The 25,944-nt window shown below is 38.7% G+C and overlaps 1 protein-coding gene and 1 long non-coding RNA gene across 2 annotated transcripts; both read left to right on the top strand.

Annotated features, from left to right (window-relative positions):
* Positions 1–23,752, top strand: LOC130561246 (protein NLRC5-like). Its single transcript, XM_057345448.1, has 5 exons — positions 1–148; positions 13,291–13,624; positions 13,700–15,338; positions 15,519–15,899; positions 23,326–23,752. The coding sequence occupies exons 2-5, from the start codon at positions 13,294–13,296 to the stop codon at positions 23,750–23,752; spliced, it is 2,778 nt and encodes a 925-aa protein (XP_057201431.1). The 5' UTR covers positions 1–148; positions 13,291–13,293.
* LOC130561824 (uncharacterized) lies at positions 18,320–20,428 on the top strand. Its single transcript, XR_008963863.1, has 3 exons — positions 18,320–18,379; positions 18,569–18,692; positions 18,783–20,428. It is a non-coding gene; the product is annotated as an uncharacterized LOC130561824 (long non-coding RNA).
* Positions 23,753–25,944: the final 2,192 nt, after the last annotated feature.

Here is a 25,944-nt window from a genome sequence, read left to right as displayed (position 1 = left end):
TCAGTGTTGCTGTAGCGGAGCTGCGAATAAGAAACTGGATTCAGCCTCGTGCTGGGGCAGAACTTTATAAATCAGAATTCCTGTCTATTGGTTGAATAACATATCGTTTTGCAAGTGTTTCGTCAAGGTATTAGTCATTGAAGAAGAAGTAAGTGAGTTTTGTATTATGTCTTGGTGATGCACATTTACATTTAGTAATTTAGCAGACACTTTTATCCAAAGTGACTTACAGAGAGTTCAGGGAGCAATAAGCGATATGTCATACAGGAGCAATAATACAACAGGTGCTAATACAAAGTTACTAGTTTCAACAAAAGCCAGACCTCTAACGTTACCTGTCGAGAGAAAGAGAGAGGGTTATAGGTTTTTTTTCCTCATTTGTCAAGTATTCACAGAAGAGATGGGTTTTAAGTAGTTTTTTGAATGTTGTGATGAGAGATGTGTTAGGAAGAATGTTCCACGAGGAACATTGTTTTACTTTCGGTTTCGCATGGACATGTGCCCATCGGTTTTATTATGCCTGTTGTTAATTCTGTTAATTAAGATGTTCAGATTTAATAATACTGATGTTACAGATTTATACTATAAGTGTTGCCTATTATATTGCGTTCGGTTATATTCTGTGACAGAAATAAATTAATAAATAATAAACAATCCATAAACAGTTCACTATATATATACAATGCATATTATTTATGATCGTTGCAAATCTAGTAGGGGCTGGCGCAAAATAAGGCATCGATTTCTCATCATTTCAGATGGTTTCTCCGGCATCTGTCGCTACAGCGGCATCTCGCAACGGCATCTATAGCAGCCAAGGACTTTCTTTGGCAGCCGTCGCTCTTTGTAGTAACGTGTGTGTGTGCGTGCGTGTCAGCAAATTAAGATACTTGTTTGATTCAATATTTTGTTCTTTCAGTGCCGAAGAAATTAACAAATCGCATGCCTTAATAAAAATGCAGTGTAGTGTATACATATTACTTTGAAATGTTACTACATGGGAATAGTTTATAAACTGCTATTCAGCTTATACAGAAATGAGTTTATGATTTTAAAATTGCTGCTACAGCGACATCTCCAGCAGCCAGAGGCTTTTTGATTTCTCTTTGTAGCAATTGCCGCTGGCCAGTTTATATACCCTAATTTAATGTAACGTTTTTACTGTAACAAACTACTTTAAAAAAAACATTGTTATATAGGCCCTATGGTAAAAAGGTTGCAGTATTAAAGACACCGCTCAACTGTTGCTCACTCTTTATTAAACTTTATACTGTAATGTCTATGCTCAATGTGAACTGAGAATGAATCACTGCTGCTCAAATCTTGCAAAAGTCTTAAGTTTCTGTTTTGTGCAGAACTTTTCAAAGTCGTTTTTTTTCTCAAATACAAAAGTAAAAAGTTCAGCTGGAGAACTTTCATCATATTCCCCCTTCCAGCTGTGTAGATTTTCAATGGATTTGATTTGTTTCCATTGAAAGGACACTGGGAACCTGTACTGAACCATCAAACGTTAGGCTGTTGCACCAGTCAGCTGCAGGCACAATGTCTCTTAAAACAATTGCTTTCCTGCAGTAAAGAATAAAACAAGTATTTAGTGTATACTGATGTTATGAACTTGTGTTTCAAAGTTGTATTTCTAATGTTTATTAATGTGATGAATGGCCTCCACCATCAAGTGGTCAGTGAGCTTCAAACAGCAAAGAAATTAGGGCGTAAGAGCAAAATACCAGCCTGTGCCATGTATCTCTGGCATCAATACACTGCTTTAATACATCAAATATAGTTTTCTTAAGTTAATGTTGTGTGGTGGATTTGGGGGGAATTTGTCTTACCTGCTCTGTGCTTTCTGTGTCTCCTGATGTTATCATCACTGGGAAGAAAGAAAATTGGAGGCAAATTATGACATAATGGAGTTGCTAAAATGACCTAGAAAACTACTTAACATCACAACAGAAAGAAATGATTCAGTGATTACCAATACTATAGGTCTACACACCCACAATACAAGCAATGTCCTGTACCTTTCTTTCCCTGAAAAGATGTGCAATTCAGAAGCACAGATTCAGCTCCATCTTCAAATGTTTTGGCTTTGCAACCACAGAATCAGAACCTAATACAAATAAATACAAATGAAGTATTAATAGCATTGTTAAGAAATATTAGCTTTATAGCCATATCAAAGGTTTCGATGGTATAGTTTTATTTAAATTGCTACTTGTACTTAAGTAATGCAACTATTAGAGATACTTGTGTTATATTTTTCCCAAACCGTGTTCTGTAAATTCTCAAAAGTATATAAACTCCCGTATCTCTAAGAAGCCTTACTGCTATTATAAAATTTCCTATAGTGAAGTAAATTATTATTATTATTTGCATGAGTAGATGAATCTGGGTAGTTTGTAGGTAGGTAGAGACAGGATTAATTGAAGAATACTCAATGGGTCTTTATAAACTATTAAAATTATAGCAATGCTTTAGGTGAGTTTATAACGTGTAGGCGGCATTACCCGTAATATAAAATCGCTATAACATTTAAATTCTGAAACAAAACTGTAATAATGCATCATAAAGTGGTATCATCACCACTCACTTACTTGACTGGCATTTGCAGCTTTCAGTTGGATGGAAGGGACACTGAGGGCGACATCTGCTGGAGAAAGTCCTTGGGTACTTGAGATGCCACGATTTCACAATCAGAAACTCATTTCTGCATTAACTGAAACTGTGTGTGCATGTGTGTGGCATAGCATCAGAAACTGTATTAACCAAATATCATAAATGCTTACAAAGAAAGGTCCTGGGGTATATAATGTTATTTTGTTCAAATGTAGTTTTTAACGTTAAAATATTACATCGCATACATGCTACTAAGAGCAACGGCTCCCGAAATCTCTGGCTGTTGGAGATGCCGCTGTAGCGTCAACGGCTGGAGAAAGGCTCTGCTTGCTGGAGAGGCCACCGGAAGTGCCGCTGCGAGATTCCGATGCCGGAATTTGCAAATGAGAAACTATAGCTTCTGTGTATTTCTACTGTGAGATGATTACTGAGATAAGCGTTTGATAACTCCTGTTAATCGAACTGTGCACCTAACAGTATAATTGAGTGGAAATGCACTGATTTAAATGTGGACACTGCACTATTAAGACCAAGGTAGTTTATTCATTCTCTTTTTTGTAATTTTATTTCTAGACTATATGGATACCATTGCCTGTGATGATACAGTTTGATGGTTGCTACCTCTGAAATTCATCTGCCTTCAATACACTGCTTAAAACAGACCAATCTGTCTTCTCATAATTTGTGCTCTGACCGGCACCCAGGGGGGTTTACTCAATTTCGGGACATCAGAATCAGAAGTCGAACTCTAAATATAATTCTTTTGAAGTCATGGTTCTTCATGTTTCAACACCTAATACTAAAGATAAAACACTTTCTAAATTGATTCTAACTATTGTATATAGGCCTCCAGGGCACCACACAGATTTTATTAAAGAATTTGGTGGGTTCTTATCAGAACTAGTACTGGCCGCAGATAGACTCCTTGTCGTTGGTGACTTTAACATCCACGTAGATAACGTTACAGATGCCTTAGGAATGGCTTTCAAAGACACTCTTAACTCCATGGGCATTAGTCAACATGTGTCAGGACCCACTCACCTTCGTAATCATACTTTAGATTTAATACTGTCTTACGGTATAAATGTGGACGACGTTAAAATCCTTCAGCAGAGTGAAGACATTTCGGATCATTATCTGGTATTATGTTTGCTTCACTGGCCTACGGCTGCAAATAAAACTCATTGTTACAAATATGGTAGAACAATAACTTCAACTACCAAAGATGCGTTTCTCGATAATCTGCCCGAATTGTCTCAAATCATGAGAAATAACGTTGAAGATCTTGACATTACCACTGAAAATTTTAATTCCACCTTCTCGGTAACGCTAGACAAAGTTGCTCCACTACGTTTAAAGAAGATTAAAAATGGCAGCCCCACACCGTGGTATAATGAACACACTCAGGCTCTAAAGAAAGCGGCCCGAAAAATGGAGCGCAACTTTAAGAAAACTAAATTAGAGGTATTTCGTACAGCATGGAAGGATAGTATTCGAAAATACAGGAAAGCCCTAATAACTTCTAGATCCGCCTACTTTTCATCACTAATAGAAGAAAACCAGCACAACCCTAGGTTTTTATTTAACACGGTGGCTAAATTAACAAAAAATAAATCGTCAGTGACTTCTGATCCTGTATATCAGCATAGCAGTGATGAATTTATGAACTACTTCACATATAAAATCCAAGATATTAGAGAAAAAATTATAACAATGCAATCAGAAGTGAAACCCGCTGAACAAACTAACTACAGCGCCCTTAAGGAGAAAATGCAATTATTTTATACCGTAGATCAAGATGAGCTGTCTAAAATTATTAGATCATCTAAATCAACAACATGCATACTAGACCCTATACCTACAAATCTACTGAAAGAGATGCTCCCAGAAATTATAGATCCTCTTCTTGGTATTATTAACTCATCTCTGACATTAGGACATGTGCCTAAAGCATATAAGGTGGCTGTTATAAGGCCCCTTGTCAAAAAACCCCAACTCGACCCTAGAGAACTAAGGAACTACAGGCCTATATCGAATCTACCTTTCATATCTAAAGTTCTGGAAAAAGTAGTTTCAACTCAATTATGCTCCTTCCTCCAAAGGAATGACATCAATGAAGAATTCCAGTCTGGATTTAGAGCATGTCACAGTACAGAGACTGCTTTGATCAGAGTTACAAATGATCTGCTATTGGCGTCTGACCGAGGTTGTATCTCGTTATTGGTGCTGCTAGACCTTAGTGCTGCATTCGATACCATTGACCACAGCACACTCCTACATAGACTCGAAAATTATGTCGGCATTAAGGGAATAGCTTTGAAATGGTTTAAATCTTATTTATCCGACCGTTTTCAATTTGTAGCAATAAACAATGAGGTGTCACGCAAATCGCAAGTCCAGTACGGTGTACCACAGGGCTCAGTCTTAGGGCCTCTGCTCTTCGCATTATACATGCTACCTCTAGGAGATATAATAAAGCGACACGGAGTTAGCTTTCACTGTTATGCTGATGATACTCAACTTTATATTTCCTCGAAGCCTCATGAAACACAGCAGTTCCATCGAATAATGGAATGCATAGTCGATATAAAAAACTGGATGAGTAACAACTTTTTATTACTGAACTCGGACAAAACGGAAGTGTTACTTATTGGACCGAAAACTGCTATAAGTAACAACCAAGAATACTGTTTAACTATTGACGGATGTTCCATAAAACCCTCGTCGTCAGCAAAGAATCTTGGCGTTCTATTCGATAGTAATCTGTCATTTGAGAGCCACGTCGCCAACACCTGTAAAATTGCGTTTTTCCATTTTAAGAATATATCTAAACTACGTCATATGCTGTCAATCTCAGATGCAGAGAAGTTAATTCATGCATTCATGACATCAAGACTAGATTACTGTAATGCACTGTTAGGTGGTTGCCCTGCAGGCTTATTACAAAAACTCCAATTGGTCCAAAACGCGGCAGCTCGAGTTCTTACACGTACAAAAAAGTATGAACATATTAGCCCGGTTCTGTCAACCTTGCACTGGTTACCTATAAAGCATCGCGTTAACTTTAAAATCTTGCTTATTACCTATAAAGCCTTACATGGTTTAGCTCCTCAGTACTTGAATGAACTCCTTTTGTATTACAGTCCTTCACGTGCATTACGCTCTCAGGCGTCCTGTCAGTTGGTAATACCTAGAATTTCAAAATCAAGTGCAGGTGGTAGATCCTTTTCCTATCTAGCGCCTAAACTTTGGAATAGTCTTCCCTGCACTGTCCGGGAGGCAGACACACTCTGTCAGTTTAAATCTAGACTAAAGACGCATCTTTTTAATCTTGCATACACTACTCTTCCATAATATAAATCTTCAGAGGGTTTAGGCTGCATTAGTTAGATCAACCGGAACCAAAAACACAACTGATGTACTTGTTGCATCAAAGAGTACAGAACAGTACTCTACTCTCAGCCAGTCTTGTCTCATTGTTCCAAGGTTACCACAGCGAGCAGGATGCAGTTCATGGCCTGACCTGATGGTAGAGTGGAGAATGGGAAGTGGGGACCTGACAAGAGCTGAGATGATAGAGCTGGATAAAGAAGGACGCGGTCTCTTGACATGTCTTCACCACAAAACTTCAAATGCTATTAGATTATTAATGATAATCTTAAACTACAATTTATTTTATTATTAAGTTTATTTATTTTATTTAGCCTTGTTGTGCAAGTTCTCTGGAGCTTGTGCAGAGGCAGCAGCTTTTGCCAGAGGGGAACTGGAATCCCCTGGTTGGGCCTGGGTTCTCCTGAGGTTTTTTTTCTCGATTAGAGTTTTGGGTTCCTCGCCACCGTTTGCATACTGTTTTTGCACTATCTGCCTGACCGGGGGGGCTGCTTTAGAATTTTAAAGTTTTACTTAATTAATATTGCATATAGGAATTTATTATCTGTTATATTTGACCTGTGCTTCTCTCTCCTTTATCCTAAATGTGTGCTCTCACTGAGCGTGTGTGTGTGTGCGTACTTGTCTGTGTATGTGCGTGTGTGTGTGTGTGTTGTGTGTGTGTGCGTGCGCATCCGTGTGTGTGTGTGTCTCTGTGTCTGTGTGTGTTGGTGCGGGTGCGTGTTCTGTGTGTGGAGTGTTTTGTGTGTGGGTGTGTCTGTCTTCTGTGTTTTCAACCTTTTCTTGTTTTTGCAGGTACAACTTTGATTGTTTTGCTTGTAGTCAATGTGTCTCATGTGCAGCTGCTTTGTAACAATGAAAATTGTAAAAGCGCTATATATAAAAATAATAAAAAAATAAAAATAAAAAATAAAGTTGAGTTGAGTTGAGAACCTAACAGTCCTAAAGCCTTTACAACACCTGGATTATGGTAAAGTTGCTCGTTTTCTTTATTTTATAATGGTTAATGCTAACAAAGTGAATTATGACATGCATGTTAACTACAAACAATACTGTTTGTAACACGTGGTGGTGGATTATGTTTTTATATAAATGAAGGTTGGTGCAGAGATATAACAACAGTGAAGAAGATGTGCTTTTCTAACTTAGAAGCGTTCTCTGTCAGCTGCAAACCTTTTTATTCGCCACGCGAGTTCCTCGTTTATTCTCGTTAATGTTTACATTCCTCCACATGCGTGTACAAGCGCGGAGCTGCAACAGCTGGCGGATTACATCACTGACACGGAGCAGCAACACCCGGATTCTCTTATTATTATTATTGGGGACTTTAACAGAGCAAACCTCTCCTGTGAGCTGCCAAAATACAGGCAGCATATCACATGCCCCTCCAGAGATAGCAACATTCTGGATCACTGTTACACCACAATACGGGATGCATACCACTCTGTTCCCAGTGCAGCTCTGGGTCTCTCTGATCATTGCCTGGTTCATCTTCTTCCGACCTACAGACAGAAGCTTAAATCTGCCAAGCCTGTAGCAAGAACAGCAAAGAGATGGAGCAGCAAAATAGAGCGGTTTTGGTTATCGTTCGCTGGTTCCCGCCTCCTTCCTTCCTTCCTTACTTTGAACATGTTACAGTGGTGCCGAAACCGGGAGGGAAGGAGGCGGGAACCGGTGAACGATAACCAAAACTTTAGTAACATAAACAAAGCATAAACCAAAGTAAAGGGCCGGCAGCCACCTCACGGTCGACTGCTGGCTACACAAACATAACTAAAACACGTACAATATCCAGGCCTGGTCCTCTCTCATCGTACCTTCCTGTCACTCCTCCTCTTATGCTTCCGGAGCTCCTCCGTGAGAGATGCGAGACCGGTGTAACGCACAGCTGACACTCATTATCACTCACGCCACCAGCCTCGCGTCGTTCCCTCTCGGCTCTCGTCCCGCCTCCCTCGTCACACACACTGACAAAGGAGATAAGAGCAGCTAAGAGAAGCTACTCAGAAAAGCTGAAAAAACTGTTTTCAGCCAACGACCCCGCATCAGTGTGGAAAGGCCTGAAAGACATTACCAACTACATGCCATCATCCCCTCAGTATGTGGGTAATCAACGACTGGCTGACAATCTGAACGACTTCTATTGTCGTTTTGAAATGCAGAGTCTCACCCTTCACACCCGCCCTGACCCTATCTCTGCTATACCATTAACACCTCCTCTTGTCACTCAACCTGTACTTAGGATCTGCGAAGAGGATGTGTGCCAGCTTTTCTGCAAACAAAAGATCAGAAAAGCATCAGGCCCAGACAATGTCTCACCCTCCTGCCTGAAAGTCTGTGCAGAGCAGCTGTCGCCCATCTTCACTAATATTTTTAACAGATCTTTGGAGCAGTGTGAAGTCCCTTCATGCTTCATACGCTCCACCATCATCCCTGTACAGAAGAAACCCAAAATCTCTGGACTTAATGACTACAGGCCTGTTGCTTTAACATCTGTGGTCATGAAGTCATTTGAGAAACTCGTTCTGGCCCACCTGAAGGACATCACCAGACCTCTTCTTGATCCCCTCCAGTTTGCTTACCGAGCAAACAGGTCTGTGGACGATGCAGTAAACATGGGACTGCATGACACCCTACAACACCTGGACAGACAAGGGACTTACTTCAGGATCCTGTTTGTAGACTTCAGCTCGGCCTTCAACACCATAATCCCGGACCTCCTTCTGCCCAAGTTTACCCAACTCTCTGTGCCAACCTCTACCTGTCAGTGGATTATTAACTTCCTTTCGAACAGGCAGCAGCTAGTGAGGTTGGGAAAATTTACATCCAGCACATGTACCATCAGCACCGGAGCTCCTCAAGGTGTCATGGTTCTGCCTCACCTAGTCTTGGATTTCCTGGTCCTGAGGCAGAGCCATGACAAAGTCTTTGGTTTTGTGTGGGAAAACCATGGTGTTTGTCTTTTTGACATCTCATGTGTTTTCTCGTGTCTCGTCATTGGCCCCCGCCCCTCTCGTTTCATGTATTGCTTCCCTCTCGTGTCTAATGTTCCTCACCTGCCCTGTGTAATTATCCCTCGTTTGTCTCTCCTATAAATGCCCTTGTGTTTCTTAGTCTTGTGCTGGTGGATTACGTTCTTTGTACCTGTGAGTTCAGTGTGCCACCGTTTTGTATTCCAAACCTGTCAAGTCGATGTACCGTGTTTCCACCGTGAGTCAATATTTGTCTAGTTTAGGTCAGTTTAGGTTAAGTGTTTTGTAGTCTAGTTAGTAGTTTATTGTTCCTGTAGAGTCTGTTAATTATTCCCCTTGTCTTTGTCATTTTACCCCCACGTGGGTTTTTGTTTTGTCTTTTGTTATATTATTAAAGTCTTGTTAACCCCTGATTTCCCGCCTGCCTGCAATTGGGTTCTTCCACCCCACGTTCGTGACACAAGGATGTGTTCTTTCTCCACTGCTATTTTCACTCTACACAAACGACTACACCTCTACAGACCCTTCTGTCACACTCCTGAAGTTTTCAGATGACACCACTGTCATTGGCCTTATTCAAGATGGTGATGAATCTGCTTACAGAAAGGAGGTTGCTCAGCTGGCTGCCTGGTGCAGTCAAAACAACCTAGAGCTGAATGCATTCAAGACAGTGGAGATGATAGTGGATTTCAGAAGGAACCCTCCATCACTTCCTCCCCTCACCATCCTGGACAGCACTGTGGATACTGTGGAGTCATTCAGGTTCCTGGGCTCCAAGATCTCTCAGGACCTGAAGTGGGAGTCCCACATAGACTCCATTGTAAAGAAGGCCCAGCAGAGGTTATACTTCCTCCGTCCATTGAGGAAGTTCAACCTACCACAGGAGCTGCTGACCCAGTTCTACTCAGCGGTCATCGAATCTGTTCTGTGCACTTCAATTACTGTTTGGTATGGCTCGGCCACCAAATCAGACCTACGAAGACTACAACGGACAGTTCGTAGTGCTGAGAAGATTGTTGGTGCTCCTTTGCCCACAGACCACTTCAGGACCTGTACGATACCAGAGTGAAAAACAGGGCAAGAAAAATCATCATTGACTCCACACACCCAGCACACAAACATTTTGAACTGTTGCCCTCTGGCCGGCGCTTCAGAGCACCAAACACCAGGACTTCCAGACACAGAAGCAGCTTCTTCCTCCAGGCAATTTCCCTCCTAAACAGATAACTGCTCCTTAAGAGCAATATTCCACTTTCACTACTCCTATAGTGTGCACTATACTACCCTGTACAATGTCTCTTATATGTTATTATCCCCCAGTTTCTGTACAATAGTCTTTTATTTTATATATGCATATTTTGCATCTTTTAGACTGTAAATCTTATTACAAAGTATATTTGTATTGTCATTGTGTTGAATGTCTGTACTAGATGCTTCCAACACCAAAAAAAATCATTGTGTGTGCAAGCACACTTGGCAATAAAGCCTGATTCTGATTCTAGTTAAGAATATGGGATTAAATTTTTTTCCGTGGTTTTACCTGGATGGCGGCGGCAAAGTAAGACTCAACATAGTGGCTAAAAATGAGGAACGCTATCCTACATTTTCCAGATCTGCTAAGCACCTGCGCTCCATTCCTTCCGTGTCCCCTCCATCAGCGCACATCTGCCCAAAGGCAGGTACACCGGCTTCATTGTGTGCAGAACACAGATCTCAGTTTTCCCGAAAATGCGGACAAACTCTGGTTTATTGGACTTTGTCAAACTTTTAAGGTTGCCTAATCCATCAAAACCAAATTACCAAATTCAGTGTATACCTTAGTGATAGTTAACTCCCCCCCAAAAAAAATTTCTGTCATCATATACTCAGTCTCTTGTCATTTCAAACCTGTATGGCTTTGTTTCTTTCGCAGAACACAAAAGAAGATATTTTTTATTAAATGTTCTTAAAGCAACAACGAGCCGTTTTGGTGTATGGTTCCCCCATGTGGTTGATAAGCGCAATTGTCTGTTATCAATGTCGTGAATATTGTCGCTGTATAAGCTTCCACGTGGGCAATACACGTGAATTTATTGACTAAGCAGAAACCGCTGTATGTACTAAGCACTCTTTTGGCTCCCATGGGGTATACAACTGGGCTATAGCTCAAAATAGATTCTGAGGTAGCAGCTGGTTGTTAGCCGTTAGCTACATAGCAGCTAACTTGCTAATGTTAGCTACATAACACATTTGCAGTCACCCAAAACACAACGCATGGACGTGAATGTGTTTAGTAACCAACGCAAATAATTTTCTGTAGTTATATTTTTGGAAACACACTCACGACCAGGCGTTGTGCTTTGTGTAATAGGTGCAAGGAATAACTTACACTCAACTCGCTATGGAAATAGTGCCTAGCATAGTAACTATAGATACCGATAACATTAGTCTACGTGCATGAACTAAGGAATCAGCAACTTTTGACCATAAAACATTTATTGTGGTTTGGTAGTCCTCGTTTACAAGCATAACAGTAAATTCGTGACGAGGCACGATCATGCTACGTAAGCTATTGAGACCCGGCAACATTACATTATCTCTAGTTTACCTTACGGTTATAAATTGTGACTAATACGCTCAAAATTGACTAATAAAAGTCATGACTAAATGACTAATACACTCAAAAGTACAGGACAGTAAAAGACTTTCAAATCCAGTAGCAGGAAGGCTAACGTTAGGTCTCCATCCGTTTTGCAACCCGTTGCCACTGCAGCTCGCGTCACAGAGTGTAAGTCTGTCAGATATTGATTTGGGTTCGGGCTCGTGTCCGATCTCTCTCTCTCTTTTCCTCTTTGCTTTTTTGCTGGTTATGCCATGGTGATGGTTTGGAGACTTGCGTTGAACTAGATCGTTTCGTCTTATTGTTAGATGTTGTCTAACTTCACCCAAGCTATGAGTAAAATAGGACGTATGCCGTAAAGCAGGTAATGGGCGGGGCTTGTGAACCTACCCGCCCACCAAAGTTATAGAGGGCTATAACTTGATAGGGCTTGATAGAGGGCTGCTTAGGTAGCAGCGGAAGTAAAATTCGTCCAGTTAAGAGTTGTCCTACCACTAAAATAATTTTAGAGAGATTATTTTAAGGTAAAAAAAATTGCTCGTTGTTGCTTTAACTGGACCCCATTCACTTGCATTGGTTTTGTGTCCATACAATAGAAGTGAATGGGGTCCAGTGCTGTTTGGTTACTAACTTCAAAATATCTTCTTTTGTGTTCTGCAGAAAAAAGAAAGTCACAAAGGTTTGAAATGACAAGAGGGTGAATTTTCATTTTGGGGTAAACTATCACTTAAATAATAAAGGGTACTATGTAAAAAATGTAGAAGAGCCCAGAATATTGATGCAAAAGCCCTAAAAAGGCACGTTACGCGTTTAGAATGTCCCGTGTTCATTTCTCATAATATTAGAATACTGAAATCGAAGGAAATAGAAGCGAGTTAAGATAATTGTCTATATTTTTGAAGTGTTTCAGTTACTGCTTTATATTTTATTTATTTGTTTATATAATGTATTGGCTGCATTCATTTGCATTCTGACCTCACAGTTTTCATTCGGCCTGATTATTTCTGCTGATATTTCTCATGCAAGTGGTTTTCATTTATGTATATTTCCTTTATAATATAATATTATTGATTTTAAAGGTTACAGGTTAAACTTGTTTTAAGGTTAAAATGTCTGTATTTATATTTAAAGGGTTAGTTTACCCAAAAATAAAACATTTGTCATTATGAATGTCATTTTTTACTTACCAACATGACATTCTACATATTTTAAGACCTGCCTGCGTCTTCGGAACACAAATAAATATATTTTTGATGACATCCTAGAGCTTTCCAGGCCTCCTCATAGACATCGTGGTCCAGAAAGACATCGTTAAAATGGTCCATCATTGTATAAAGACGCGCCTCACTTTATAACACTGCAGGGCGATGTCATCGTCCATCGCGATGTTTCACTGTAGACGTCGTCCGATGCCAATTAGATAGATATCACCCAAACCTACTCTGAGCAAGTTGGGAGGTGTAACGTTTGATCTATAAATGCCCCACAATATCTGATGTGGGCTGAACATCAGAACCTATCTTTTTATTAATCACACCTCATTTCAGGTTTTTTCACTTTTAAAATGGAAGGATTTAAGGTATTTATAATTAATGTAAGATTGCAGATTTAGGCTTTACACACCAGGGAGATGCATCAGTGTTAAATGATTTATGTGTTAATGTTTAACATTGAATAATCATTTAAGAACATTATCTGTCTTTTGTACTTCAGGTTATGGCTTGTGCACAGAAATCTGCTGTTGAGTACCTCCGAAAATGTAGGCGTGACCTAGTGACTGGTATGCAAAACCTTCCTCTCATCACTGAGAATCTTTATCAGCAGAAGGTTTTCAATGTCCATGAGGTTGATGCTCTCAAAGCAGAGGAGACCGAGTTTGATAAAGCCAGAAGTATACTAGACTGGGTCATTAAAAAAGGGGAAGAGGCCAGTTACGAGTTACTCAGTATTTTGGATTTCACTCGGAAGAGAACATTACAAGTTGATTTACATGTCTGGATATGTTGTTTCTCCTTTAGGGAAGATGCAGATGCTAGCTATTCATTTGGTGAGTAGATATGTGAAAAGATTGAAGTACAAATACAGTAAATAAATATTTTAAATTTAATTTTTGTTATTTTAGGCACAAAACCCTGTCAGAACTACCAGATGGAGCTCAAGACGAAAGCAAAACGTATCCTGAAAAATCAGTGGCAACAGAGCTGTAAATATCTGCACAACAAGTCACAAACAAACTTCATTTACATACCTCTTGTTTTAGAGACGGGCTCTGTGGTGAAAACCGCACACAGCAAAATAAAGAAAAAGTGCAAAAAATTCAGAAAACTACGGCCCAAAAAACTGAGATCTTACATTCCTGATAAACAAGAAACACTTTCACCTGAAGATCTACTGAAATGGAAAACCAGAAACATCCTGCTGATTGGCAAACCTGGAATAGGAAAGACTACAGTCGTCCAGCAAATGTTGAAAATGTGGACAGAAAAGGATGACAAACAGCCAGACTACGTGTTTTATTTTGATGAAACTGCTGTGTCCTGTGTTTCTAACCTGGTGAATTTGGAATCATGTTTGTTTGATGGGTATTTAAAACCAAAGGAAGAAGACAGACGAGAGGTATTTGAAGACATTGAGGAAAACTCTGAGAATGTTGTCATTGTGTTTGATGGTGTCACTTCTGTGCAAGAACATTCCATCCTGCAGAAGATTATGGACCATGACCTTCTACCTGATGCGAAGGTCATAATAACCTGCAGAACAGAGGTGGAAGATGATGTTATATCTGACTGGCCTTCACAGAAAGTGTATGTTCAAGGATTCAGTGAAGAGTCTATCAGAATATACTATCAGATGATGTTGGGTCACAATCCTGATCTTCTGTATGTGGTGTTGATCAATCAAGAGCTGTTCAGTCTTAGTCATGTGCCGATGTATGCGTTCATGATTGTGGCCTTCATTCCTTTTAAAAATGACACTGTGACCAACCAATCAAACACAGTGACGGAAATGTACATCCACATCTTTCGTGATGCCTTAAAGAAATGTGGGAGGAAAAAAACTGGACAAATAGATCGGTACCTAAGAGAAGTGAAGGATCAACTTTATCTCCTGATGAAAAATGCATTCAGTGCAACTGAGCAGAAAAGCCTGAACCTTCCAGAGATCAGCGGTGATGAAACTGACATTTGTCATGCTTTTCTGAAAATGATCACAATAAGAGACAGTCTGACGTCTGAAACAAAATACTGTGCGTTTCTCCACAACACTATGCAGGAATTCTTCTCAGCTTTGTGGCTTGTTGAGAATCCAGATGAAATTGAGAAAGTCCTGAAACTGTGTCAGACTGAAGAGATTCAACACATGAGACATGTTCTGCCTTTCCTGTGTGGACTTCTGGGAGAACATAACAACAAACTCCTCAAGTGTCTCTTCTCAGAGGATCAGATGAAGAAAACATCCGAACGGTTCACTGAGAAACTTTTGGACACTTTCCTCAAACCTCAGAGTGACGGTGAAGACGTTGATCTTCTCTATGTGTGTCAGTGCTTGTATGAGCTTCAGTCATCTAACGCTTGCTTGATGTTTCTGGAGAAGATGAAGCATCAGCTGGACATTGATGTGAATCTGGACCCTCATCAGAGTTGTGCTTTGTCTTATGTGATCAGTCAATCCAGAGATAAAGAAGTTCATCTGAATTTGCAGGACTGCACCGTATCTGACACAGGAATGATCATGATTCTCTCCTGTTCACCACAGATCAGGTACTGAATAAAAAACAATGTTTACAGGGTTGTTCTTGAGTCAAAATGGACTTTAGTTGTAGTTTATATACTTTGTAAATTTTTAGGTGAAATGAATTTAATTCAGTCAATTTTTGAATAGTATTGTTTTCAAATGCTAATGTGTAAATAGTTGTAAAATAGTTTTTATTTCCGTTACAGAATAAAGGTCTGGGATGAACCGCTACAGCAAATTAAATTCTTACTAGAATCTTGCCACAAAGTATCAAAAAATTATGAGACTATGACATCATGCTGTTGGACCTCTGACAAGCCAGACCTGACCCAAGCACTGCTGGATCTTTGCTCACATGTGAAGGACTATGAGACTCAATCAGGCAGGAGTTTACTTCCAGCATTACAGTCAGTTTATCAGACACCTGATGTCTGGATCATAGATCTCTCACAGAGAAAGACCTCCATCCTCCTGGAAGTGTTGAAGCTCCAGACAGAGAAGAAACCAGTAGAGCTGAGAGGATGGACAGATGAAGAGAGTGAAGTGATGAGTTTCCTTCAGTGTCTGCCCTACATCTCACAACTGGGGTAAGAGAATGTACAACAACATGCTGAACACTTGTTTCCTAAAATATGTATGTGACATTACAAAAGTTTATTTTATATATATGTATTCAATAAGGTACAAAAGGGCTGTGTTGTATCGTGAATAAGTCAAAGCTGAAGGATGTTATTAGGCAAGACATAAAGTGGTGTTTTAAAAGCATTAATAAAGCCAATAATATGTATCAGTGAAACTTTAATTTCAATCATTAAAATAAGTTCAATCACTAAAGCCAACATACGCTCACTGTAAAAAATTTACTGTAAAATTTACAGCAACTTACTGGCAACCAAAGACTGTAAATTTTTACAAGAGTACTGTAAATCATTAACTACAGTTTCACTGTAAAAATACAGCATATTTCTGTATATATACATATGTAAAAATATGTACTTTTTTTTACAGCTGTCACTGTAAAATTACAGTTAAAGTGTACAGGGGCAACTGTGAATTTATATGGACTGCTATACTTGTATAGTGAATCATATCATTTGGTGTGAAATTCGATTCACTAAATTACCTACAGTTAAGATTTTTCACTGCTAGTACATTTATGTAAACCAACCTTTGCTGTACATTTCAGTAGTGTTTAGATGTGTTCATTTAATGTAACGTGAACAATAAAACTTTTAAAATAACAGGATTTCATAGATGTAGCCAAATGCATTTATTGTGAAACATGAACATTAAGCAAAATTGCGAAATAAGAGATTGCGAAATAAATGAAAGGCCCTAAAAATACAAGAATGCTTCCTTTCACAACAGTGAAGATTACACAATAAATAAAAGGCTTTAGCTGTAGAAATACAAGGAAAAATGCAGATTGCAAAATATGTCTTTAAACATGAGAAATTATCTGAATTGTGCCTACATTTAAATTGCTTATTTATAAAAAGGCAAGATGTTGCATGTACATTAACCTGGACATGAACCACGAACTTGAAAATCTGGCCAGGGTCTCTTATTTGAATTTCACTGGAATTCTTCGTTTTAAATGGCAAGCCATTCAAAGTCCATTCGTTTCAGTAGCAGTGTGCATGTGGGTTCATTCCATGCATTTTTTTTACTTGCTTTCCAGCAGCAACTTTAGATCCAGTTTCGGGATTTATGCCCACAATTCCTCTGTGAAAAACAACCAGAACATCTAGTTACCAAAAAAGCAGCATATACTAAAAGAATAAAATACAAAACTTGCCAGACAAAGAAGTGTCATTTTAAAGAGTCACCTAAAATAAAAAGACAAGTAGTTGTCCAGTGCAGTTACTTTTATACAGACTGGGTTTATCAAAAATGCAGTTTTAAGTCCTGAAATTTGCAGGCTTGTAGCAGCACTGCCATATTAGTTATTAGCATCTGCTCTAGAGTTTGGTGTGAAACATGACAGGGATTTATGGATAAACAGTGCGTAATCAATGTGACAACGTGTGTTGCTCCAGCCCTACATATCTAATCCTGATAAAGCATTCTAACTGGAAAACCTAGACGTCAAGAACATTTGCAAGTAAACAATAAATATTGGTTAAGAGTTTATGCTCTGACTTTTGAATAAATTTGAGCGTGCATGGAGCTTCATACTGACAGGCCAGGTTTAAGTTGTAATGTGTCACAAACAATGCTGCCAGACCCTCAACAAATGCCCCTGAACATGGTCCCAGGATAACTTCCCTTTCAACTGACATCATCCATTTGCTTGGGGTCATCAATTCACCTAGAAAATTATGAAAGAGTAAACTTGGATTAATAAGGGTTGTAAAAGTATGGTTCATGACCTGCAAAAAAAGAGTTTATCTTACTCAGTAATTCTGTTTTTTTCCAGTCAAAATATATAATAATTCTTAAATGAAGATGCATTAACTAGATAAGAAAAATGACACAAGATATTATTAAGTCTTGTTTCAAGGGGGAAAATCTAAATTAAGTGCATTTGCTGATTATTTTACTTACCCCACTGGCAGATCCTTTTACTTACAAAAGGATAAGCCCTTTCTTGCAGTGTGGGTACCTCATGTAAACTAAACATGACAATACTACAAAATATGAGATACTGGTGATTACAGTAGAAAGCAAAGAATAGTTTGTATAATGTTTACATGGACACAAATCAAATTACCTTGGCAGGGCTCTAGAGTGCGACCAATTTGGTCGCACATGCGACCTAATTTCTCAATGGTGCGACTAAACAAAATCTGAGGTCGCACCAGAGCGACCAGCCGTTCGAGGGAAAAAAAGTCTCTGCGAAAGTCTCCCTGTGGTTCAACAACAGACACATTAGGCCCATATCGTGGTCTAAACCAATCAGAGATAGTGAAGGGCGGACCCCCCTCTGATTGGCCGTGGTCCAGATATTCCTGTACGTGTGTGTACGTTTGAAAATGCTGTGCTGCAGTCGGACAGAGAGGTGAGTAGCCTAGTTCAATCAGGACTGGAGATCCAGTGCCCTTTTGGTCGCAATAGGACATTTAAGGTAAGCTCTACATTCGCATCACATCTGTCACGGACACACAAAAAGTGCTCTGTAGACCATTTGAAAGAGCCTGCCATGGCCATGGAAACTGATGTTGTGTCTGAAATCGATAGGTCAGAGGTTGCTGAGCTAAATTTTTCCGAAGTTGTTGATGGATCTCTTTTTTTTAAGAAATTATATTTTTCCTAGAAAAGCCAACAAACAATGAGGTGCGTGCCGTTCTGTCAGGGAAATTCTCTGGTCCTGTTTGTCCTGCACCTCTTAATGGCCCATTTTAAAGAAAAAACCTGAGTCCCTTCTAATTGAAGCTGTTGTAAGTAATATTTATTTATTATGTCCTATATATATAAATATATAATGTATAGTTTTTAATGCAAATTTTGAATTTGTTTACTTATTTTAGGTAGCAGCAACTGCAGCCGACATGGAAAGAGGTGAATTACCGGATTCACCCACACTGATTATCCACGCAGGGCTCTACACTAACTTTTTGCACTGGTTGCACTGGTGCGCCTAACTTTTTTTCTTAGGTGCACCAGCACAAAAGTTAGGTGCACCCAAATTTTCGACCGCATCACATTTAACACCGCAGTTTTACAAGTTCACTTTTTTTTTTTAAATCGCTGTCCATATAGGCAATATTGACTTGTAAATGATTAACTAACAATCTGGTCAACATAAAGTTCTTTATTTGAAGCACAATTCTACAAGAAAGCAGGGCTCTAGACTAACACTTGAGAGAGGTGGCACTGGTGCTACCAAGTTATTCAGTTGGTGGCACCAGCCCTTAATTTGATAGCACCAGAGTCGTGGGGTAAGGAAAGAAAAAAGAATCACTAAAACTTCATTAAAATGTGTTTAATACATTAATAAATCAATTAGAAATTAATACAAATCATTGTTTATGATTGAATTATTTTTATTGTATATGTAAACTCTCTTTCAACACTTTACCATATTTAAAGCACATCTTTCTTAAAGCTACTTTCTTCCTTTATTTGTTGTGAACGACTCCTATAAGAGAACACAATTCCTTTAATATCAGTGAGTGTTTTTGGGCCCGTCCGTTGTTGTTTGATGAACATTATAAACAGAGATCTTTATTATGCTGCTGCCCCTTTAAGAGCTCGCGCAATATACTGGAACACGTGTTTTGTTTCCCAACTGTTTGGTCATGAAACAAACTGAATACCTTTACAAGGTTTCTTGTTAATATGGGAATTTTTAGGTTATTTTGTGTTAATATGTCCGTTTCAGAGTAAGAAGGCGTGAAAGAGAACTCCGTTTAGTATTTTGTGCTCTGACTCTCTGGGCGCGCGCATCTCAAACAACCCGCGAGACCTGAAGGCTTTTAGTGATTATTCTTCATGAAAGCTGCATTGATACACGTTTGGCTTCTATCAATAGCGACTCACAAATAAATAGTATTTAGCGTGATGTATAACGTTTTGTATGCTTTGCAGTATTGTTAGAGATCTTTATACAATAGTTCAGTGCTTAAAGTTTAAACACGTGTTTCCTGCATTAGCTTCACATGCATACAATACTTGCAACACATTTCGTTATCTTTGCTGTTTTGTACCTTAGCAGGGGAAATTCTTGTATTCTGCATATTTATTTAAGTTGCAAGATTGAGCGCTTCACTCGTCTGCTCTTTCGGTCCTTCGCCTCTTACCCGTAACCCGCGAATTACGTCTTTGGGGGCGGGGCACTGATAGATAAGTGAATGGTTGAAGGAGGGGAGACGAAAATGAGTGACTGAATGCGCAGCTTGCGCAATATAACATTTCTGCGCATTAAATTTATAATACGCAAAAATTATATATTGATCAGTTTGACAGTCGCACCGGTGCGACCATTAAGAAAAACTTGTCGCACTGGCAGGAAAATTTGTCGCAAAATGAGACCATTTAGTCGCAGTCTAGCGTGTCAGAGCATTGGTTATGATTTTCGGACGGATCAGGCCTTAACTTAACATTCTTAACGAAAAAGTTGTCAATCGTTCTTTTCATCTTCTCTCATCATCCGCGGCTACATCCACTCTGTTTATCTGACGGGCNCTCTGTAGACCATTTGAAAGAGCCTGCCATGGCCATGGAAACTGATGTTGTGTCTGAAATCGATAGGTCAGAGGTTGCTGAGCTAAATTTTTCCGAAGTTGTTGATGGATCTCTTTTTTTTAAGAAATTATATTTTTCCTAGAAAAGCCAACAAACAATGAGGTGCGTGCCGTTCTGTCAGGGAAATTCTCTGGTCCTGTTTGTCCTGCACCTCTTAATGGCCCATTTTAAAGAAAAAACCTGAGTCCCTTCTAATTGAAGCTGTTGTAAGTAATATTTATTTATTATGTCCTATATACACTTTTTGTGTGTCCGTGACAGATGTGATGCGAATGTAGAGCTTACCTTAAATGTCCTATTGCGACCAAAAGGGCACTGGATCTCCAGTCCTGATTGAATATGGCTCTTCAAATGAAACTGAAACTGTGTTAGGGTCCCACCTTGAACTTTACACATATCATTTCAATGTTTTATCACATATCTGTGCCTTCGAGAAGAGTCCTAATCAAACCTGTGACGGTCACTGTGACATACAGTACATCTGTAACGTTATGTGTGGGACTTCAATAAAAACAAAGAAAACATGTTGCCAGTCAGGCACACCACATTGAAATTGTGAATTAGGCACATTTATATGCAGTTTCAAATGCTGCACAAAACTCGTGAGTGTACTGCTCTCGTTATTACAGAACTGACAGTTAACTTAAACATGTTAAACAGGATGACACAAACCTGCATGTGAATGGCAACTTTCTAACGAGCTCAAGTACACATATGAACACCATGCACGCTTACAAGTGAACTTAAAACAAAACCACAAAGAAAACTCGTTCCAGCATGTTCATCGAACTAACACGCACCAACTACATCAAATTATGTGCTAGACTCACCTAATAATACATTCAGCGGAGAAACCAAATTAGACGGTCAATCTAGTTTTGCAATGTGACAAAATAAAAATATTACTTGTTCACGATTTAACAGAGGTACTGGGTTATACATTACTCACCACTTCACATTCCCACTCGGTCCAACTTCGTTTCGGTAGTCGCAATGTGCATGTGCAGCGTGTCGGTACACGATCCGGGATGCCTGCACGATCCGTCATAACAACTCCTTTATTATTTTGGAAACTACATTTAAAAACATCAAAACAGACCCGCCGTGAACTGTTAAATGAAAAACACAATGTAGCCTACAAAAATATGCCGCCACATTACAAAATTTAGGACAAAAGAAAATACGGATATAATTTTTATGTGAATGTGTGTGGAGTGATGTTGGGAACAAGCAGATCTGTGAAGCACAACATCACAAATCTTTTTGTAACACTATTTACAGTCAAGCAGATGAGCCGTATGAGCACAACAAGCTTAGCTTTAGTTCACAGTATTCCCACAGAAAACCATTACAAAGAAAACACTGCGGTTATAAACTGGGTTAATGTATCAAGATGGCGATATTAAAAGATCAAATGAAGTATAAAGTCCTTATTATTAAAACACATACGAGCATATGAACACAGAACTGTAAATGACACATTAAACGTGCTCGATTGAAAGGACAACACTTAAAGTGCCCTAGCACTCATTTACCCTCTTTATGAATATTCACCATGTTTTTACTGTGGTAATCAGTCTGACAAAAACACGGTCACTACACTTTAACTATAATAAAACCATGGACAGCTTTCTCTTTGNTTGTTTCATTGAGCTGTGTGTTTTTGTCATGTGCTTTCTGTTTCACTCGGTGGAGGGTTCCTGGGCAAACAAAGAAAGCGGAGAAGGTTGGGGGTTGGAGTCGTAAATGATCTAGATAAACACACACACATATAAAGAGTCACAAAGAAAAATAAATGTTATGAATCAATCCACTGTATATGTTCTAAGTATAATCATGAGTTGTGATGTGTTTTAATGAATCATAGGATTAAGAAACAACGCTACATAATTAAAAGCATTAGATGGTTGAGTGTTTTCTTTTTACTAAAGGAATGTGAAGAATGTTGGTGTGTTGTCCGGCCACAATAAACTGTTTTTAGGAGACCACTCCTTGGGGGAGGGAGAACATTCCTAAGGACTAGAGACCGACCACAGGATGTATGTTTTGAGAAGGTTTTATTTTTCAGGAACTACGCAGATAAACGTGGCGTATGGTGATTGGTGGAAAGGGAGCAAAAAGCAGAGGAGGAGTCAGAAGATAGAGCGACGTCACATACTTTATAAATATGGGTGTATTTGAATATTTTGGTTGTTGGCTTGTGTGGAGAGATTGTGGAGAGCAACTGACAACCCAAAGCTTTGTTATTCTTTGAAATCTGATTAATAAACTTCAGTTTTGAACTTAAAAGTTTCTCTTCGAATTTTGAACATGCAGGACTGCCTCTAAAGTCCCAACCGAACACATATTATTACTGGTTTTATCATGTCTTGAATGAATGAAAAAACTGTGACAATATCCTGACGGTAGCGCGCAAGTTCGCGCAATGTTCTTATGACGTCATCAGCAATGGACATGTCGGACAATTTCACGCACCTCGGCATCAGGGCCACAATGCCTCACGATCCGTCTCTGCGCATGCGTCGTAATTGACTGTAGAATTACGATCCAACGGTTTCCTACACTTGTTGTACCGCGCATGTGGATGAAACCACTTGACGAGCAGGCAGGCAGGCGGACGGCCAACACCTAAATATTGTCATAATTTTTACTTTATTTTTGAAATATTATGAGTTTAATCTCATAACGATGTGACTTTGTTCTTGTATTTTTTCTTTATTCTTGAAATATCACGAGTTTAATATCTTAATGTTATTTGTTATGTGGCACTAAAACACTGTTGTAGTAAAACACTTTGTGATCTTTCTTAGTTTGTCTTTTTAACAGATTGGAAGTTTCTCATGTCCATGATGTAAACAGATTTCTGTTGAGACTTTATATTAAAGCAGCAGAAACTGAGACACAAACAGGAGATCAGATGATGAAACTGTTGACATCAGTCTGCACATACACAACTTTCCCTTATGAAGAGTTTGACGACACTGAACAGAGTGATTTTCTGCTGGATCTTTACTCACATGTGAAGGACTATGAGACTCAATCAGGCAGGAGTTTACTTCCAGCATTACAGTCAGTTTATCAGACACCTGATGTCTGGATCATAGATCTCTCAGAGAGAAAGACCTCCATCCTCCTGGAAGTGTTGAAGCTCCAGACAGAGAAGAAACCAGTAGAGCTGAGAGGATGGTCAGATGAAGAGAGTGAAGTGATGAGTTTCCTTCAGTGTCTGCCCTACATCTCACAACTGAGGTAAGAGAATGTACAACAACATACTGAACACTTGTTGCCTAAAATGTGTATATAACATTACAAGAGTTTATTTTATATACTGTATATGTATTCAATAAGGTACAAAAGGGCTGTGCTGTATCGTGAATAAGTTAAAGCTGAAGGATGTTATTAGGCAAGACATAAAGTGGTGTTTTAAAAGCATTAATAATGCCAATAATATGTATCAGTTAAACTTTAATGAAGTAAAATCACTAAAGCTAACATACGGTGTGTTGTTATTTTTGTAAACATTCCTCACAAAATTACAGCGGCTTATCTCTTAGCATGAGAAAATGTTTGTGTTTAATCTGTTCTGCTATAATCCCCACTAAATATACCATAATGTGAAATTTTAATAATTATCAACATTTTAGCCTTTTAGATCTTAAGTTTATCTTCACATATGTTTACATTGCTAAGGGTGCAGATGTGTTTTATTGTGGAGAAAACAGCTATTGACCAATCAGAATCAAGGACTGGAATTAACCATTTTACAGTAGTGGTCAAAAGTATATACAAAAAATATCTTGCAGAATCTGGAAAATGTTGAAAATGTAAGAAAAATAAGATCAACACTCAAGAACACAATATATTTAATGTCAGGCGGATGTAAACCACTAAAAATGATAATTGATGTTATTATTTGGTTGGGTTTTGGTGGACAATTGGTTATTATTTTGTCTTAATGTGTTCTGGGAAACTTGATATAAAAATTGTAAAGCACTAACTAAGTATATACAGTATATTTTTTAAACAACATAATAAGCGTTTACTCCGGTCATCCTGTCCAAAAGTCTACACACACCTGACATTTAAATGTGTTGTTGAGCATCAGGGAATGTTTGTGTCTTTTGTAATAGCTGATCGATTCTCCTCAGTGTGTAAAGATGAATCTTAACATCATGCAGTCATTGCTGGACAGAAGTTAAATATGTGGAAGATGCTGAAAAACCAAAGACTGATCTGGAGGATCAGTGAACAGTTTAATAGCTCAGATTAAACAAGAAATTCTTCTTCAACTATCACAAAACATACAAAACTCTCAAAAATGCAGTTATGATTCTGTGTTGTGGACTTAATGTAAACATTTCTTGTGTGCAATAACTTGTTCAGGGCAGTACTACATGAAAACAATCCTTATTTTTTAAATTCCTTTTATTTTTCTTAAGTTTTTAACGTTTGACCACCGCTGTATGTACCGTTAATATACATGTTGTTGTTATTTGCTAAACTGAATAATTGTATATGCATGCTTTATCTGATCACAAATGAAGTACTTGTTTGGTTCTCTGTATTCATCAGGTTTTGGTTCATTTATGATTAGAAGATTTAAATGTCTTCAGTGAGATTCCTGCTGAGGATCTGTGTTACAGCTGTAAATAATGACATCAATACAGGAACAAGTTTCATTCCTCTACTGACATCTGTGTGCAGTTACAACACCTTCCCTTTTATAGATAGATATATTAGCCTATATAGACCCATACTAATACAAATTACTCAATTTAAAGTTAACTAATATTAGCAGCTTTTAATAAAAAAACGACACAAATCCGTCTTCGACAATACTACGACCTCAGATCGAAACACAGGCAAGTTAAGTAGGCCTAATGCCATACAGCAATGAATCGCAAAGGGGAGTAATGGAGGAAACTGAAGGTTTGCAGTGACAGAAAGACTCAGACTTTTAATCTCCAATGTGACCCTGGACAACAAAACCAGTCTTATGGGTCAATTTTTCAAAATTGTTTTACATAATCTGAAAGCTGAATAAATAAACTTTCTATAGATATATGAGTTGTTAGAATAGGACAATATCTGGCTGAGATACAACCGTTTAAAACTCGGAATCTGAGAGCGCAAAAAAATCAAAAATTGAGAAAATTGCCTTTGAAGTTGTTAATCAGGNATAATCTAAATGAGGAAAATAATCCCTTCAATGGTGTTTACAGAAGACAATAAGGAACATAATATGCATTTCTGCCTAGACTATCTGCACTTACATGAAGAAAGAACTACAAACAAGTCTGGGGAAACGTTACAGAGTATTTCAAACTGACAATTTTCACTCCATTTTCTTTCGCTGTGAGTGAATGAAAGTCTCCGGGTACAGAGGTGCTCAAGCGTGGAACAGATCGTGCAGTGTCGTAAATCGTCGCAAAACAGAATTATCAT

Source organism: Triplophysa rosa, linkage group LG11 (assembly GCF_024868665.1).
Source record: "Triplophysa rosa linkage group LG11, Trosa_1v2, whole genome shotgun sequence".
NCBI lineage: Eukaryota > Metazoa > Chordata > Actinopteri > Cypriniformes > Nemacheilidae > Triplophysa > Triplophysa rosa.
This window is presented reverse-complemented; position numbering and strand designations above follow the sequence as displayed.

Bases quoted from the DNA above. Each gene is read 5' to 3' on its own strand.
- LOC130561246 (XM_057345448.1), top strand. From the start codon at position 13,294: ATGGCTTGTGCACAGAAATCTGCTGTTGAGTACCTCCGAAAATGTAGG. The intron at 13,625-13,699 runs GTGAGTAGATAT...TTGTTATTTTAG, and splicing joins AGATGCTAGCTATTCATTTG to GCACAAAACCCTGTCAGAAC. The intron at 15,339-15,518 runs GTACTGAATAAA...TTTCCGTTACAG, and splicing joins TCCTGTTCACCACAGATCAG to AATAAAGGTCTGGGATGAAC.